Source organism: Salmo trutta, chromosome 14 (genome assembly GCF_901001165.1).
Source record: "Salmo trutta chromosome 14, fSalTru1.1, whole genome shotgun sequence".
NCBI classification, from domain to species: Eukaryota; Metazoa; Chordata; class Actinopteri; order Salmoniformes; family Salmonidae; genus Salmo; species Salmo trutta.
The window spans coordinates 35,686,111-35,705,103 of record NC_042970.1 but is presented as its reverse complement, the minus strand read 5'-3'; the positions used below and the strand labels follow the sequence as shown (position 1 = coordinate 35,705,103).

The following is an 18,993-nucleotide window of genomic DNA, read 5'->3' as shown; positions in this document are numbered from 1 at the left end:
GAGGGGAAGCGAGACAGAGGGAAGGGGAGAGAGAGAGAGAGACATACACACACAAAGAGACAGAGATAAAATAGATATGTAGAGACTAGAGAGAGGGGGTTGCACAGTAGGAAAGTGAGCCGAAAGACCATGATTAAATATATATATATATATATATATATATATATATATATATATATATATATATATATTTTTTTTTTTCATTTTAGTCATTTAGCAGACACTTATCCAGAGTAACTTACAGTTAGTGTAGTCATCTTAAAGGGATAGTTTGTGATTTTGGCAATGAAGCGCTTTATCTATGTCACGTCTGCTCCGGCACGTGATGTCACCGGTTTACAAACCACTGGTCCTGGCAACCCATCATTATGCACACCTGGCAACCATCATTACACACACCTGCACCCCATCATCAGTTACACCTGGACTTCATTACTACCTTGATTACTTACCATTTATCTAGCACTCTGTTCTGTCAGTCATTAGGTAGTATTGTTTATGTTTACCTTTTTGATGCTACTCTTGGTTTGTGGTTGGTCCATGGTCATTAAACTCACACTGCACTTGTTTCCTGACTTCCTGCGTCTACGTTACAGAATACTACCTCACAAAATATGGAAGCAGCAGTAGAGAAAGCTGTGTACCAGACGGTTGGCGAACAGGGACACCTACTCTGCCAACACCACGATCAGCTGGCGCAACTGAGTGCGACTATGGATGAGGTCTTCCACCACCCGAGAGGATTCACTTGCAAATAGCGGAGGGCCTTCTACCACGAGTCGTCCCAGCGAACCAGTCCCCCAGCCTTCCCAGCAGTCCGCCCAGGTCAGTGATGCCCAACTATCTCCCAGACATATGACGGGACTCCATCCAAATGTCATGGCTTCCTACTCCAGTGCTCGCTCTTTATCGCTCGTCAGACTGGAGCCCCCACCACCGAGAGGTCCTTGGTTGCCCCGGTAATTTCCCTGCTGACTGGGCGAGCGTTGGAGTGGGCTGTGGCAGTTTGAGAGAGGGGAGAAGAGGAGCTGGGTTCCTACGAGTGGTTCATGTCTCTGTTCTCTGGGGGGTCAAACACCTCTCCATGACAGCGCTGGAGACATTGTGTGTCCCTTTTGCGGGCAGGATGGGTTCCAGTGGTGTCTGGTGCGTCCCAAGCCGAAGTCCACTGGGGCAGAGGGACAGCCCTGTGATTATCTATCTCCCAGGGTAGGCGTAAGTATTCCTTCATCGTTTTCTGCCAAATCCTTCTTGGTTTCTATTTTCCCTGGCTGGCTGTCACTCAGGTGTTGTCTCCACAGCTCTAGTGGACTCCGGTGCCGCAGGGAATTTTATCGACAGTCCCTCAACTCCTCTCTGAACATCACCACATATCTGCTCTCCTTTTCTGGTCCATCCGCCAGTCTCCAGAACCTGCGCCTGCTACCTCTCCTCATGAGCGCATCTATGTCCCCACGGAGGTGAGGGATTGGCTGTTGACCTGGGCGCATGCATCCTTTGCCGCTGGACACCCAGGTATCACCCACATTAGTCAATCCATCTCCACTAAGTACTGGTGGCCCAACTTTGCCCAGTACGTTGCCCGTAGCCTAGCGGCTGGTAGCCTAGTTGTTAGAGTGTTGGGCCAGTAACTGAAAGGTTGTTGGATCGAAACCCCGAGCTGACAAGGTAAAAATCTGTTCCCCGGGTGCTGAAGATGTGGATGTCGATTAAGGCAGCCCCCCGCACCTCTCTACTTCAGAGGGGTTGGGTTAAATGCAGAAAACACATTTCAGTTGAATACATTCAGTTGGAAAACTGACTAGGTATTTCCTTTCCTCAACCCCGTTGAACACCTTTTGGATGAATTGGAACGCGACTGCGAGCCAGGCCTAATCGCCTATCTCTACCCGACCTCACTAATGCTCTTGTGGCTGAATGGAAGCAAGTCCCCGCAGCAATGTTCCAACATCTAGGGGAAAGCCTTCCCAGAAGAGTGGAGGCTGTTATAGCAGCAAAGGGGGACCAACTGCCAAGTCATATGTTTGACGAGCAGGCGTGAAATAACACCTCTTAATTAGAAAGAGGAGCCGACTGAAGATTGCAACAAAATATTTATTGTTGCTCCCATCTATCACATGCATTTATGTTTGCTTTTCCAAGAGTTTTACAACTGGCAGTTATGGTGTTCATAGCAGTCAAACACATGGAATAAACCGACACAACACTTCAACTACAATAACATTCTGAGTAACGATTACAGATATTTTCTTGCTATGACCGTGATATGTTGTTTATCTACCTTAGTTGAATGCACAGACTGTAAGTCACTCTGGATAAGAGCTTCTGCTGAATGACCAAAATGTAAAAACAAACACTTTCAAAGCATGCTGGGTATTATTCTAATAAGCTCTGCCCCCAAACAAGTCCAAATTTGGCCGGTGCGGACCAGATCCAAATCTGAACGAGTCATAGACGTTTAGGCTATGTTTCACAAGTTTGAACATCACAGTAGAACACAAGAGTACAGTATGGTACAGGACAGTAGAGATGTATTCAGTATTTTTTTTAAATGTTATTTAACCAGGTAGGCAAGTTGGAAACAAGTTCTCATTTACAATTACGACCTGGCCAAGATAAAGCAAAGCAGTTCGACACATACAACAACACAGAGTTACACATGGAGTAAGAACAAATATACAGTCAATAATACAGTAGAAAAATAAGTCTATATACAATGTGAGCAAATGAGGTGAGATAAGGGAGGTAAAGGCAAAAAAGGCCATGGTGGCAAAGTAAATACAATATAGCAAGTAAAACACTGGAATGGTAGATTTGTAGTGGAAGAAAGTGCAAAGTTGAAATAATGGGGTGCAAAGGAGCTAAATAAATATATACAGTAGGGGAAGAGGTAGTTGTTTGGGCTAAATGATAGATGGGCTATGTACAGGTGCAGTGATCTGTGAGCTGCTCTGACAGCTGGTGCTTAAAGCTAAGTAGAGTACAATACAGTAGAGTACAGTAGTTTAATTCAGTACAGTAGGGTATAATACAGAACACTTTACTTTTCTTTACTGTACTCTAGTGTGCTCTACTGTATTTTACTGTACTATACACTTCTTTACTGTACTGTGTGCTGTACTCTGCTGTGCTCAAGGCTGGTCTGGACCAAATCTGAACCAATTAGAGACGTCTATTTTTGGGCTAAATCCAGGTCGGTCCGGACTGCACCAATAAAATACCAAAAGAAGTCACCTGAAGTCAAATGCTTAGTGGGATGTTTGTGATTATTCACTCGTGTCAGACAAAAACAAAACGCAGTACAGTCATGACTTAAATGTATTCAAAAGACATCTAGGTCATTACACGAAATGAGTGCCTTTTGCATCCCTTTCATATTTCAAGTTGAAATTGTGCCCCAATATTGTATTTTAAAAGCCTGCTATATTAAATAAAGTGCCATTTAATATAGACCACATGGAGAATTCAGTCAATCTGATTTTTAATAGGAATTTTGATATGTCTCTCCGGGCACCCTCTGTGACTTCTATGAAGATTTTAACCCACTTAAGCCCTATATTTCTTCAAGTTTTCACCATCACTGTAAAACCTTAGTTATTTTTTTGCTTTGAAAAAGTAATTTTGGAAGATTCGTATTTATTTTATGTGATTAGTGATATATTTACGTCTGTCCCTCACTTTAAGGTCAACCCTGTAACGTGAACTGAACTCTTGTCTTAATATGTTGAAAATATTCCATAAAAATAATCTAAAACATTTAACATCTAATAATCAAAACATAGTGTAAAAGCAGGTGAGCTGGTTGTACTCTTTTATGCCATTTGCTTGTTTTTTTGGGGTGTAAAACTGAGCCGGTCGACCATAACACGTCAACCCTGTTACACATAAATAAAAATGTTTAAACAATTGAAAAAAAATTGTGAAGCTTGCATTCAATTGCCACTCACTGTTGCACACAACAAGGTTATTTATAGCTGATTTAAGATTAAATTGTCAACCCTGTTACGGTCAACTCTGTTACTTTATTTGGCACTTAATAGACACTTAGTAATTTTTTTGGGGTTAAAATTAGGTTAAATCAAAAAAAAATGTATGACCAAGTTAGACTTCTCAAAAGGTACCAAACTGATGGAACGACCCGTCTATGTAACACAAGTTTGGACAGTACAGTACAGAGTTTAATTCAACAGAGTACAGTTTTATTCAGTTGCGTACAGTACATTAGAGTACAGTAGATTACAGTTGAGTTTAATTCAGTAGAGTATAGTAGGATACAATACAGTTCATTATACTGTACTCTACCCTACTGTGCTGTACTCTACTCTACTGAACTATACTCTAATTTACTATACTGTATCCTACTTTGCTCTACTGTACTGCACTGAACTATACTATACTTTTATTTTCTGTACTGTATGCTGTGCTTTACAAACTTGTGAAACTTAGACTTCTATGATTGGTTCAGATTTGGTCCGGTCCGACCTGCTGTCAAAACGGACGCACACACACACACACAGAGATGCACGCACACAGACAGACATACGCACACAAACACACAGGCACAGGCACACACAAACATACCTGTTCCTGTTTGAAAGAGCGTTCTTTGTTTTCAACAAAAAAGTGTTAACTTTACTTTTTTTACTTTATCAAAATATTTTATTTTCATCCAAATATCAGATGGTTACTGTTTGTTTTATTAAGCATTAACATGATGATTTGAGTGGAGTAAGAACTACAATGTGGAATCATCTATGTTGAATTTATTGTTCCCCAAATAAAGGCTTTACTTTTTCAAAAACTTTGTAAATTGGTTAAATTGTTGCTGAAAAACAAATGGCAAACACTGTGACAACCAACCCCATACTGTGTGACAACCAACTCCGTGATGGGGCTGGTTGTCACAAGTCGACCGAGTGTGTTTAATGGAGTTTAACTTCACGTTGGAATAAGATATTAGGATTAAAAGAGTCCCCATTTCAACCCAAGACCTTGGTCTTTCTCCTAATAATGAAAATGGTCTTGTAAAATATACTGCTGAGAAATAAAATCAACCCAGTCTCCCCTACATAAACATAGTGATAGGGTATGCAGTTATGAGCAGGTGAGCTGCTCAACACCTTCCACACTTCGTTTCCTTTACTCATCATTTTGACTTACTATGGGATGTTTCACCCCCATCCCAGGAAAAAATTGTCCTGAAACTTTGCAAATAAATTCTCACTCTAGATACAGGATTATGCTAACAATTCTGAAGTATGCACCTTTACCCAGACATAAATATAACATTATTAAATGTTTTTTTTATACATTTATTTGTATAAATTTATTCACACAAATCTAGGCTGCCACTGTAGGCCTTTCTAGGTAGCCTATGCTATACGACACATGGGCAAATATCAATATTTCAGCAGATTCTGTGGACAAATTTGGCATTCGAAACAGGCTTTGGATGAGGACATGACTACGCCACTAGCATTTGAAAGAAAAAGAATCAAATCCATCTGAGACAACTGAAAATGGGTAGCACTATTATCGACATACACTCTTCGCGCTCTGGTTTGATTCGTGGAGCTTGTCACCGAAAAGAATTTGCCCAATCGTCGCCTGGCGCTGGATGCTCGGTGGACAGAAATGTGGCCAGCCATTGGTGTTGGTGACGTCACACACATCAGCCCCGTTGATTTAAGGGGATGAGGCTCAATACCGACTCAATCTGCGTTACCACCAGCAACAGAGGTGGTGGGGTTGGGGAGAGAAATTGCTATTACTTTTTTTTATTTTCTGCCGTGGTTGTCAGAACTGTGTCGCCGGCTGTCACGGAGAACAAAGAAAAAGGACACCCCTGTATGGTTTGGGCACATCATAGGCGCCGTCTCTCCCGTTTCTTCTTCATCTCTGCATACGTGTGCAGCAACCCAGAAAGGCTAGCTAACAGATAATCCCAGCTACATGGTATCCATGCATCAAAGGAACCCGTAGCATTCCCGGGGCTGGAGAAGCCTTGGCTTTAGCTCTGATAGAGTACACAGTTTGTATTCTCGTTGCGAGCACAAAGCCCTTGCAGCTCCGTTGCGCATCGACAGAAGAGCATTGCTCGGGCACGGAAACATTTCGCAGGCTGACTGCGAACTCTCGCTTGACAGGACCAAAAAGCGGTGGTGGATGAGTTTGATTTCGTTTATCTTGTTTTTATCTCTTTTATGAAACAATGTTTCGCGCCACAGCGAACACGCTGGCGGTTGGGTTGTTTTTCTTGGGATTTTTGCACAGTTTGGAGGTAATCGTTCCAGCCAGAGCCATTGACGGTAAGCGGCACTGATAACCTTCGCTAATTCTCTTTTATGCGCCGTCCTTACTGTCCTTTCTTGAACCATTCAGAAAAAATACCGTTGACCCGATTTAGGGCTATTTGCAAGAATAATTTCTGCCTATGTTTGCCCGGTGCGCTACTGCATGGAATACACATTAGCTCTCAAGTGATTGTTAGGCTATGAGGCTATTTGATTTAGCACAGAGCAGCAAGTAAAACAGTCGCTTATTTGTGTACCAGCCATTGGAATTCACATCTGTTGTCAATTGCCATATCTACGTTGAATAGGCTAGTCTTGTTATTAGGTTGCGACTGTTATATTCGGTGAATAGGTAGGCAATTCACAGAACGATGAGATACATTGTCACATCTACATTCATGTAGCGAGGTCTTTGGCTACAAAATGTAACCAGTCAGTATGTAGCCATTCATTTTTACATACGTTAGGAATATGAGTGTTTAGGCTACAATGTTGCAACTGGCTTCAGGGTCGTTCCATTTGATTTCAATCACTTTTTGACCCCACCCCTTTTGGTTTGAACGAAACTTTCCATACATATTTGCCGATGGAAGAAATGGCCAGAAAGTGACATTTTGGACCTGAATGCCAAGACATTCAGGAGATAGAGATGCTCAAAGATTATCCATTTTGCATACCCCACCATACCATGAGAAATTCAAGTCTTCATCATTGGAAAACATAAACGGTTGAGTTTGATCATTTAAAAGCTAACTGGGTTGTCAAACTATTTTGTTTTCTTTAACTTAAAATAGCCTGTCTAAACTAGTATACTTACATTTGTAAAATAAAAAAATCACATGTTGTAGTTTAGACTCTATTTGACATAATCTGAGTTGTTTGGGTTGTGCCTGCCATCAGTTGACACGGCATACTCCTGAATACAGGATGGTTGTCATGTTTTGACTAATACATTTACTAAAATGGGAATACAATTGAAATGTCAACTTTCAGATGGTATCACAAATATGGTTGGAGGTCCACACATCAGGTTGACTTGAATGGGAATATCAGTTGTTTGAAATTATACTGTCAATATTTGATAGAATCCTGTTTGAAATCATAGAAATATAGATAATAGACATTCACATTAAGTTGACATTCGACGGTAGGTGGACCAGCGGCCATCTTTGTGAAAGTAAATTGGAAGTAAAAATGTACATTTTAAATTGTGTGCCAGTTAAATTACAATGGTTTGAAGGGATAGGTCCATTCTATGAATTATATTTCTATAATTGAAATGAAATCCACCCTGTATTCAAGAGTATGCTTTGTCTCAACCAATGTTGGGCACAACACAAACACCTCAGATGATATAAATTAGGGTCTAAGCTACAATATAAGTGGAAATTGAAGAAAGAAAAAAATCAGCGTTTATGCGTTTTCAGATAATTGATGTTAAAGTGATACTGCGAGATTTCGAGATGAGTTTGTCTGACTCTGGGTAAGTAGAAAAACTACATGGATACCATTTTTATGTCTCTGCTTGCAGTTTAGTGATGATTGAAGTTAGCATATCGTTAGTGCAATTGCTGGAAGTCTGCCGGTACAGTAGCCAGCGCCTCTTAAAAGCAGAGAAATTGACTTTCTAACAACACTAAAGCTAGGTGGTTTGCTGCTACTCGCGGTTTATCTATGCATAGTCTATTTACCCCTACATACATATGCAAATTACCTCGAGTAACCTGTACCCCCCACACATTGACTCGGTACCGGTACCCCTGTATATAGCCTCGTTATTGTGTTTTTTTATTTTATTTGTACTTTAGTTTATTTAGTAAATATTTTCTAAACTCTATTTCTTGGTTAAGGGCTTGTAAGTAAGCATTTCAGGTCTACACCTGTTGTATTTGGCGTATGTGACGAATTAACATTATTTTATTTGGTCATTTATAGTCTTACAAAGCTATACATATGATAATTTTATTATTATTATTAGGATCTCCATTAGCCGACGCCAATGGCGACAGCTAGTCTTCCTGGGGTCCGACACGTAATGGAAAATACCTTACAGAAAAAAATACTAATACTTATCATTTCATTAACACATGCATTTAGACTTGTATGTAAAAAAATAAATACAAAGTAATCGCTATTTTATACATTGGTTAATGTTACTGATAATCATATGAAACGAGGTTCTATCCACTTCTTCATTCTTTCCTTGTTGTCGCATAGAGATCGCAACGTTGCATGATACTCAATGGCGCTGCCCGTGAACTCAGACGCCGTAATGGGACAGATACAATGTTGTGATCTCTATGCGAATTCTGGGAAAGAATGAGGAAGTGGCTAGGATCTTGTTTCTTATGATTGTCACTCAGTAACATTAACAGATGTATAAAATATTGACTACTATGTATAGCTTTGTAAGACTAAATGACCAACCACATAGCTTCCAGCAATTGTGCTAATATGTTAACTTTAATAATTTCCAAACTCCACGCAGAGACATAAAAATTGTACCCATGAGTTTGTCTGACTCTGGGTAAGTAGAAAAAATACTAAATCTTAATCTCGCAGTACCCCTTTAATGGTTAAAAAAATGCCAAAATGCTATTAAACTTTTTTTTTTAAAGGAAATTATAAAATAGTTTGACAACACTGTTGATAAGCTTTTAAGTCATATCAAACTCAACTATTCATATTTTCCAGTGATGAAGACTTCCATGAATGTCTCATGTTATAGTGGGGTGTGCAAAATGGGTCAACTTTGAGCACCTCTAACTCCGGAATGTTTTGGCATTCAGGCCCAAAATGTCACTTTCTGACCAACTCTACCATGGGCAAATACTGTATGTATGGGAAGTTGCACTCAAGTCAAAAGGTGTGTGTGTGTGTGGTCAAAAAGTGATTTGAAATCAAATGGAATGACCCTTCAAGCATCTACTTTCAGCTCATTACTGAATCAAATACGTATTGCATTAATTGTCATTAAAAAGGCTACATTGCATGAAAGACATGTAGCCTAATACTTTCCCCAATTTCATGAAGGCTACTGTAGTGTACTTTGTAGCCCATGTATTTGTGTAATTCTGCAAACTGCAAGGCCTGCTTATTTCATGAGCCTGCTCAGTTGTTTCTTTTCACCAGAACCACCAACGCCGCTGCTTTCCTAAAGAAAGTGTTCAGTTTAAAAGCCTCTGTCTTCCAAGCTACTCCTCATCCTGTCTTTTTTTAAAAATTCAATGCAACATGCTGATGAAGGTGTAATGTTAACTAAATAAGATGAGTTTGATGTCATGCAATTGGTGTTTGCACAATTTAAGCATCTCAATCTCTCTCAATGCATTTGGTTGAGCATGAGACCTTCTGGAAGATTAGGCCTTCTAGACAAATTTAAAAAATGGTGATCTGTCAACTGAAGGAGTTTGTGCAACTGCCCATCTAGGCTGCTCAAGTGTTGCGCATAACTTTTATGTCATATCAATTAATAGCTATTAAGTTCTAGTGGGTTTGTGTTAGCTCTCACATGTCATCTAGTCAGAATGTGGAAGGTGCTACACAACTGTGCTCGGTGCTCCTAACCTCAACCAGATTCCCCAAATTACTAAATCTGGAACTTCTGGAAACAATTACCTGTGCGCGCCTCTGAGCGTTTTGGTAGAAAAGGAAAAGGGCGTTTTAAAAAAGGTGTCAGACTTTCAGAAACATTCTTCAGTTGGCCAGTTGCAGTTTTTGTCCCAGTCATAGCTGCTAAAATATGTTTTGAGTTTGTGGGGCGGGGGTGCTTTTGTTTTTGCATACTGGCAGGCAGTTGAGCAGACACATGTTTGGGATTTCCACACACGGGGACTACATTTTTGCATGGGGTGGGGGGATAGCCTTTTATAAAAGCATTTCATGCAATTCTACATTATTTACATAATAGAGGACATAAGCAGAATACTTTCTAATAACACAAAAATGGCCATATGCAGGCTACTGTGCAACTCGCTATTCAGGTAGGATGCAATTTTTTATTTTTTTTTGTATTTAATTTGTTTTATTATTCTTGTATATCCTTATTATTGTAGGCCTATGTATTAATCTAAATCAGTTCTTTAAATATGCAAAATGTGTTTTGTTTCATTCTGTTGAGACATTTTCATTGGCTAAATTAAGTTCAATCTGTCTTCAATTGTGTTCTCTGTATTTAGTTAGGTTATACATAGGCCTTTTGTTAAATACATATAATTAGCCTATTGCTGCCATTCTTTGGGTACGGTAGGCACTAACCTTTCTTGAGCCATTTTTTTGGGGGGGGCCAAATTTAAGTTCCAATTGTAGCGTTGTGTTTGAAGCGATATATAATGTCCTGCTTGTATTTTCCTTATCAATGGCTTGACTGACTATTGATATTACCCTACATTTTATTTTGTAAAGGTGTAGCTATTAACCTATTTTACAGCAGGCCTATGATATGAAGGTAGTGCGCACCAGTGCTCCAATTAACTCCTACAGTTGAACTTGAGGTGAGGAACAATGTTTTAGGCCTACCAGAGTTACTCCTATAATCTGTAGCCCAGCGTTTCCCAAACTCTGTCCTCTGGACCCCAAGGGGTGCACTTTTTTTTTTTTTTTTGCACTAACACTACACAGCTGATTTAAATGATCAAAGCTTGATGATTAGTTCAGAATTTGAATCATCTGTGTAGTGCTAGGACAAAAACATGCACCCCTTGGGGTCCTGAGGACAGAGTTTGGGAAACCCTGCTCAGTAGCCTATCTGACAAAGATAAATAAATGCATGTTGGTGTCGTAGAATGCCGCCGGCATATCTTGATCTCTCCTGGGGCTAGGCCTAAGCTTCTCTTCTTTAAAAAAAATAAGATTTAACATATTAATATCATACATTTATTGCTCAAATCCCTAACAGTTGAACCGTGAGGAGGACAATTATTGATTTAGGAAAGTAAACAAATACGCTATAAAGTTTTGCACACATGCACATTGTAAAACAAGGAACAGTGTTTTTGTAATTTGTTATAGGCTGTTTTTTAAGGACATGTAAATGTGTCTCATTTGGCCGATATCATAGTTTGATGGCGCTGGCTGTGCGGGTGGACACCCTAATGGTTTACGCACCCAATGATAAACGGTACAGTTCTCAAATGTCAGCAATAAAAAAATCTTTCCGGTCACTTGTCCGGTGACAAATTTTCCTGACAGAAACCCTGAGAGAGAGAGATGTACTATATATATATATATGTACTATATATATATATATATATTACTGCTAAAAAAAATAAAGGGAACACTTAAACAACACAATGTAACTCCAAGTCAATCACACTTCTGTGAAATCAAACTGTCCACTTAGGAAGCAACACTGACAATAAATTTCACATGCTGTTGTGCAAATGGAATAGACAACAGGTGGACATTATAGGCAATTAGCAAGACACCCCCAATAAAGGAGTGGTTCTGCAGGTGGGGACCGCAGACCACTTCTCAGTTCCTATGCTTCCTGGCTGATGTTTTGGTCGTAGGAGGGCAACAACCCAGCAGCAGGACCGCTACCTCCGCCTTTGTGCAAGGAGGAGCAGGAGGAGCACTGCCAGAGCCCTGCAAAATGACCTCCAGCAGGCCACAAATGTGCATGTGTCTGCTCAAACGGTCAGAAACAGACTCCATGAGGGTGGTATGAGGGCCCGACGTCCACAGGTGGGGGTTGTGCTTACAGCCCAACACCGTGCAGGACGTTTGGCATTTGCCAGAGAACACCAAGATTGGCAAATTCGCCACTGGCGCCCTGTGCTCTTCACAGATGAAAGCAGGTTCACACTGAGCACATGTGACAGAGTCTGGAGACGCCGTGGAGAACGTTCTGCTGCCTGCAACATCCTCCAGCATGACCGGTTTGGCGGTGGGTCAGTCATGGTGTGGGGTGGCATTTCTTTGGGGGGCCGCACAGCCCTCCATGTGCTCGCCAGAGGTAGCCTGACTGCCATTAGGTACCGAGATGAGATCCGCAGACACCTTGTGAGACCACATGCTGGTGCGGTTGGCCCTGGGTTCCTCCTAATGCAAAACAATGCTAGACCTCATGTGGCTGGAGTGTGTCAGCAGTTCCTGCAAGAGGAAGGCATTGATGCTATGGACTGGCCCGCCCGTTCCCCAGACCTGAATCCAATTGAGCACATCTGGGACATCATGTCTCGCTCCATCCACCAACGCCACGTTGCACCACAGACTGTCCAGGAGTTGGCGGATGCTTTAGTCCAGGTCTGGGAGGAGATCCCTCAGGAGACCATCCGCCACCTCATCAGGACCATGCCCAGGCGTTGTAGGGAGGTCATACAGGCACGTGGAGGCCACACACACTACTGAGCCTCATTTTGACTTGTTTTAAGGACATTACATCAAAGTTGGATCAGCCTGTAGTGTGGTTTTCCACTTTAATTTTGAGTGTGACTCCAAATCCAGACCTCCATGGGTTGATAAATTGGATTTCCATTGATTTATTTTTGTGTGATTTTGTTGTCAGCACATTCAACTATGTAAAGAAAAAAATATTTAATAAGATTATTTCTTTCATTCAGATCTAGGATGTGTTGTTTAAGTGTTCCCTTTATTTTTTTGAGCAGTGTGTGTATATGTGTGTATATATATATATATATATATATTAGTACGTGTGGGCACTGTACAGAATTAACAGTAGGATTGTGCTCATGTCTAGTAGCCTGCCAGGTAAAATGGGCCTGCCCATGTGGGGCACAACGGACCTGAGACCGTTTAGATTTACAAGTAGTAGATACACTGAGTGTACAGAACATTAAGAACACCTTCTCTTTCCATGACAGACTGACCAGGTGAATCCAGGTGAAAGCTATGATCTCTTACTGATGTCACTTGTTAAATCCACTTCAATCAGTGTAGATAAGGGGTAGGAAACAGGTTAAAGAAAGATTTTTAAGCCTTGAAACATGGATTGTTTATGTGGGCAATTCAGAGGGTGAATGGACAAGACTCAACACGTCAGTGCCTTTGAACGGGTATGGTATTTTTTATTTATTTAACTAGGCAAGTCACTTAAGAACAAATTCTTATTTACAGTGACTGCCTACACCGGCCAAACCCAGACGACGCTGGGCCGATTGTGCGCCACCCTATGGGACTCCCAATCACGGCCGGTTGTGATACAGCCTGGATTCTAACCAGGATGTCTGCAGTGACGCCTCTAGCACTGAGACGCAGTGCCTTAGGCCGCTGCACCACTCTGGAGCCTGAGTAGTAGGAGCCAGGCGCCTTGCTCAGGAATGACAGATTTTTACCTTGTCAGCTCAGGGATTCCATCCACCAACCTTTCGGTTACTGGCCCAACGTTCCTACCCGCCAGAACTGCAATGCTGCTGTGTCTTTCACGCTCAACAGTTTCCCCATGTGTATTAATGGTCCACCACCCAAAGGACATCAGCCAACTTGACACAACTGTGGGGAAGCATTGGAGTCAACATGGGCCAGTATCCCCGTGGAACGCCTTCGATACATTGTAGAGTCTGTACCCAAATTAATTGAGGCTGTTCTGAGGGGTGCGCAACTCAATATTAGGACGGTGTTCCTAATGTTTGGAATACTCGGTGTATGTCTCTGGTATGGAGAGGCAAGACCCATTAGTAAGATCACATTTGATTGGTCTCATTCCCCTAAAGTGCAGTTTGGATGGTGTGGTGGTGCACAGTGGATGGAGACTTAACCCCTCATCACTTTGAAATGAGGATTACACATTAAACTGCAACAGAGAAGTGGGAAGAGGAAGAACCATCAGACCATTGCTTCTTTGATGTGACCACAATCCCCTGTTAACAATAAGGGAATCTGTAATAATTATGTCCCAAATAAGAGCCCTCCATTTACCGCATGACTGTGGTTCTGTACAGTCTGTACCTACAGTGCAGTAGGCCAGGCATGACAGTTAAAGCTACTTAGATTGCTGCTGCCGAGGGAAACATTTTAGAGGGGATTATAATGAAATCCTTTAGTGTCTTCTCACGGGACCAACACAAGCATGCAGGCAGTGTGTGATGCACAATCTTGTTCTCACTTAGACTTACCTACCATCCCTTAGACCGTTTTCTCCCCTTTTTGTCCATCATCCACTGTAGACACCCATGAATGTAGTGTGTAAGAGACCCTGAGGGATGATGATTCAATAGCAGTTGTGGCATCGTAACCAAAACCATCACTTTTACCTGTGGTCCCAGCTAATCTGGTCATGCAACTGTTGCACAATACAACTCAACCGAAACCATAATGACATGGATCGGAGCCACTGTCTCACCACAAGATAAGTAATTTACCCTAAATGTAATTGGTAGGCTGGAGGTCTAATAAAGTCTGATGTACCATGCATTCAGTCGCACAACCTGAATGCATTCTGCATTTACCCAACCCCTCTGAATCAGGGAGGTGCAGGGGGCTGCCTTAATCAATGACTACATCATTAGCACCCAGGGAACAGTTGTTGTCAGTTAACTGTTTTGCTCAAGGGCAGGACAGCAGATTTTTCCACCTTGTCAGTTTGGGGATTTGAACCAGCGACCTTTCAGTTATTGGTCCAATGTTGTTAACTGCTAGGCTATGTAACAGCATTAGAGATGAAGTAAGGGCAAAACATTTGATCATTTCAGTATGTTATCATTTGCAGTGAGAAAGAGTTGAGAGTTTACGAAATATGTGTTTATTGCATTTCCCCTGGCACGCACCAGCCTTCGCTCATTGAAAACACATTACAACCGTAGTTTATCGAGTCCATCTGCTATGAAAAACATGTGACATTTTGCCTGCTTTTAGTGACGTTACATCATCAACCAGTGTGTCTGGGTTGATCTCCTTTGGTTCACAAACATCGCCAGTTCAGTACACTTCACTCCCTCTATCCCTGGTCAATGAGGTGTGAAGATGGAGGACATCAATGTGACAGTGTGTCCCTGTCCAGGATGTTACATCATAGTAAAGACAAGTCTCTGTTTCTGCCCAGTCAGATGTGATGAAAGCCTTTGACCACTAGCAATTTTTTTCCCCCCTCACAATGGAATCAGCACAATTCCATGGTAACGGAATTACACTTTGACTGCAGGGTTTTTTTTTTCACTTTAAAATGTATACCAAACACAAATAATTGATTTCAAAGTTTAACAAACTATACAAGACTATGCACAATAACTATTTTTCATTTCCACTGAAATTTACAAAAACGAATTTATTGGAGAACTGTGACTATGCCGACTTTGGCAACGGAATTACGGTGAAACCTCCCTCAGGTTTTTATGCGACAACGTTTTCCAAAAATTCTGTTAAATATCTGCTCCGGTTTAAAAGATGTCTGCAGAAAGAATGACATGGCACCTTGAGGTTGAAAAAAAAATCTATTTTGATTATTGAACTACAGTAAGTGAAGTGGATTTACACAGGGTAACGGAATTACATCATAGGTCCCTGAGCTGTACTGCATCATTATGGATATGAATGTCATTCTCCTCATGTTTCACAAGTTTGGACATCACAGTAGAGTACAGTGCCTTACAATAGAGTACAGCAGAGTGCAGTGCAATATACTGTACTCTACTTTTCTTTACTATTGTATTGCACTGTGCCCTACTCACTGTACTATTCAAACTTGTGAAACATACAGTACGTCTATAATTGGTTCAGATTGGGTCCGGTCCGTCTGTGGACGTTAACATCAACGCCAGGGTGGGCTGACCTAATGTCAACTACCAAATGTCAACGTCCATGGGTGTCCGGTGCTCAGTGGGTAAGGATGCTGGTTACAGTAAATGGAAAGCGAGGGGGCTCATGGGTAGGTGTCGGTAAGATCCAGGAGAGGTGACATCAACTGGAGAGGCAGAGTGAAAGTGCCCATCCAAGAAGGCTCAAGATCATTGGCCACAGATAAAATGACGTCAAATCACGTTATATCTACAGTAGCTGTTCCTAGGCCGTCATTGAAAATAAGAATTTGTTCTTAACTGACTTGCCTAGTTAAATAAAGGTAAAATACTTTCAAAATCTTAGCTAGCAGTCATCATCATGAATCAAGTCGACAATCTACTGGCAAATCCTTTTTAATCCTTGTCATATGAAGAGAAATAATAAAAATAAATTATAGATGAAGTATTGGACATAAACATTACACAACAAGTTGGAAATCGCAAATTCAACAATGAGTGGTTTGGAAAGAATCAGTGGCTAACTGCTTTGCAATGCTTGCAATCACTAGCCTGCTAGGAAAATATGTTTTGAACGGTCATCCAACCTCGGGCCTCTTTCTAGAGCTACAACCTTCAGATCACTGACGTCATCATGATTCGACCTTGTTTTTTTCCCCGTGTTGTCTTGAACGTACCATACATGCAGAGAATGCCAAACTTTGACAAAGTTTGATGACAAAATTTGCCCACGAAAGACTGCCACGCCACCTTCCTGTTCAAGTGCGTACAGCACAACAAGGTGAGTCCAAAAATGTTTTGTATGCTGCTGCATAAATGATGTAAGATGCCAGGGAGATATGTATACTGTAGCTAAGAAAGTTATACTGAGTGTTTATTGTGTAGTAAACTTTTAGTAGCCCATGTGCCTCACCCTAATAATTTGGTATATTTTCCCCTCTTAATTTCAACTACTGTTCTGACTTGGTGGTGCACATGTAGCCTATAACCTGTTTTTAGATAAATGTAATCATTGAATATTGTAAGAGCTTTCATGGTCTGCTTAAATGCCCCCTTTATTTATTCTACGGTTCTGACTTGGTGTACAGGGAGAACACTGTAAGAACGGCCCATTTTCTGAATTCTGTCGCTGTACGTTTCAAAAGTGCTGAAAAAATTAACTGCTTTCGTCCTAGCTCGCTCATTAGTCTTTATCGAAATTACAGATTGCCTCTTATCTGCTTATTGCTCCCTTATGTTTTAAAAAAGGCAGTATATGAGGCTGAATGAACTATTTCACTTCCAGACAATGCTCCGTTGATAGCCAGGTGTAGCGGTGGAAAGGATTCAATCCATGGTGCTGAAAAGAAAGCTCTGCTGTTGGGACAGCTTTATGTAGGCTCTAACAGTTTGTGGGCTTCGTTTGCCACCGATATAGTGCAATTATTGTGTAGTGGCTTTGCTGGCATGCATCCCCAATTTAATTTTTTTTCGTTTGAGTTTACCCCCCAAAAATGTACATGCTAAAATCGCCACTGCTTTTAAGAGATTTTCCTGGTCGATGTTTTCTACAATCCCTTTTCCATTTGTTTATCCAGAAATCAAAGCATTTGCTTATCATGTTTTTTTTTATGGAAAGTGGTTTAAAAATGTATATGCCTTCATTTCCATAAAAATTGATTCTTAGTTTATTTGACACCCAGTTTGATATGCTCCTATGAACTTCACATTGGTGCTCATGGTTCCTTTTTGATGGAAATGCCCAGCATTGAATTGTCTATGGTGTACTAGAGGCACACAGTATGTACTGACTGGAGGAGTGGGGTTTAAAAAACATCATCACTAATCTCACTTAAAGGTGTTTTAATATGCTTACCCCAGGCTACATTCACACACACAGTGGTGATTTAGAGGCACTAATGGCACGCTAACATCATTCCGTGGTTAACATAGGCAGGATTCTAAATGCTTCACAGGCTTTGTCCACAGCCCTGTGAGGATGGTCAATGGCCAGGTATGGGGCCTAACAGACGGGAAGCCCCAGGCTGTTTGATTGACCTCCACATACCAACAATCGGAGGCAATAAAATATCCAGAACAAAACATGTACCCACCTCACCCAGGGCAAGGGTCAGGCCACCAAGGGCTTTGTTTAATGGACACCCTAACAGTGGTCTGTGACTCTGAAGTTCAAAAGGAAAACCACATTCCTGAAGATGGTGAAAATGTAAATGTGTTTTCAGGAGAATAATGTGCTAGTGCAGTGTATAAGGCCTATGTTCAGCAAGCATTTGCCTGTCAAACTAGTCAGTCAATAGTAAAACCTGATAAGATTCAAGAGTCTGTACTTGATAGCCTCAGGCATCAAACTGGAGATAGACAGGTTGCATCCCAAATGGCACCCTACTCCCTACACAGGGCACTACTTTTGACCAGAGCCCAGTGCACTACATAGGGAATAGTCAGCCATTTGGGCGTAGACAAGAGACAGTTCAAGTGCCAGGCTATACGCATGGCCTTGGGCACGCTGGTACATCTGTATTGCACCAATTAAAGGGTGTTGCCAAGGATAACCATCTCAAGTTGAGAATAACGAGGAGGAGAGGCAGCTGAGCGCGGGAGTGAAAAAAGAACCAGGATCTTCTTCCAGTAACTCTGGAAACTTCCTCAACAGTATTCCCAAAACCTCTGTGCGTTGGCGGTGCTGGGAAGGCTTGATTAGCACCACCACATCGCTATACGAAAACACGATGACACCCATACTTGAACTAGAACATAAATACTTAGTCATGTCTTCAAACAACAATTGACCCAGTATTTCTGTCAACTACTTCATACCAAATCATTGTGCCAGTAAACCTAGTAATACAAATAGAAAAACTGCAACATTACAAAGAATAATATTAGCCTCTCAAGACTAAATTGCTTCCAAATGGCAAAAATCCTCAGTGTCTTTTGTGATACAATATGTTACTCTGGGCTCCCGAGTGGCGCATCGGTCTAAGGCACTGCATCTCAGTGCTTGAGGC

At 41.3% G+C, this 18,993-nt stretch overlaps 1 protein-coding gene across 5 annotated transcripts in view; it reads left to right on the top strand.

The window, feature by feature from the left end:
* The first annotated feature begins 5,692 nt into the window (after positions 1 to 5,692).
* LOC115207921 (low-density lipoprotein receptor-related protein 1) overlaps positions 5,693 to 18,993 on the top strand; it is a 178,012-nt gene continuing 164,711 nt past the window's right edge. For 2 of the 5 annotated variants that reach the window (XM_029775510.1, XM_029775509.1), the window contains exon 1: positions 5,694 to 6,308. In XM_029775510.1, coding sequence (XP_029631370.1) covers positions 6,212 to 6,308 — 97 coding nt within the window. In that variant the 5' untranslated portion in view covers positions 5,694 to 6,211. Of the gene's footprint in view, positions 6,309 to 18,993 lie in introns of all 5 variants that reach the window. The other 3 variants (XM_029775515.1, XM_029775511.1, XM_029775513.1) reach the window with 2 other exon arrangements.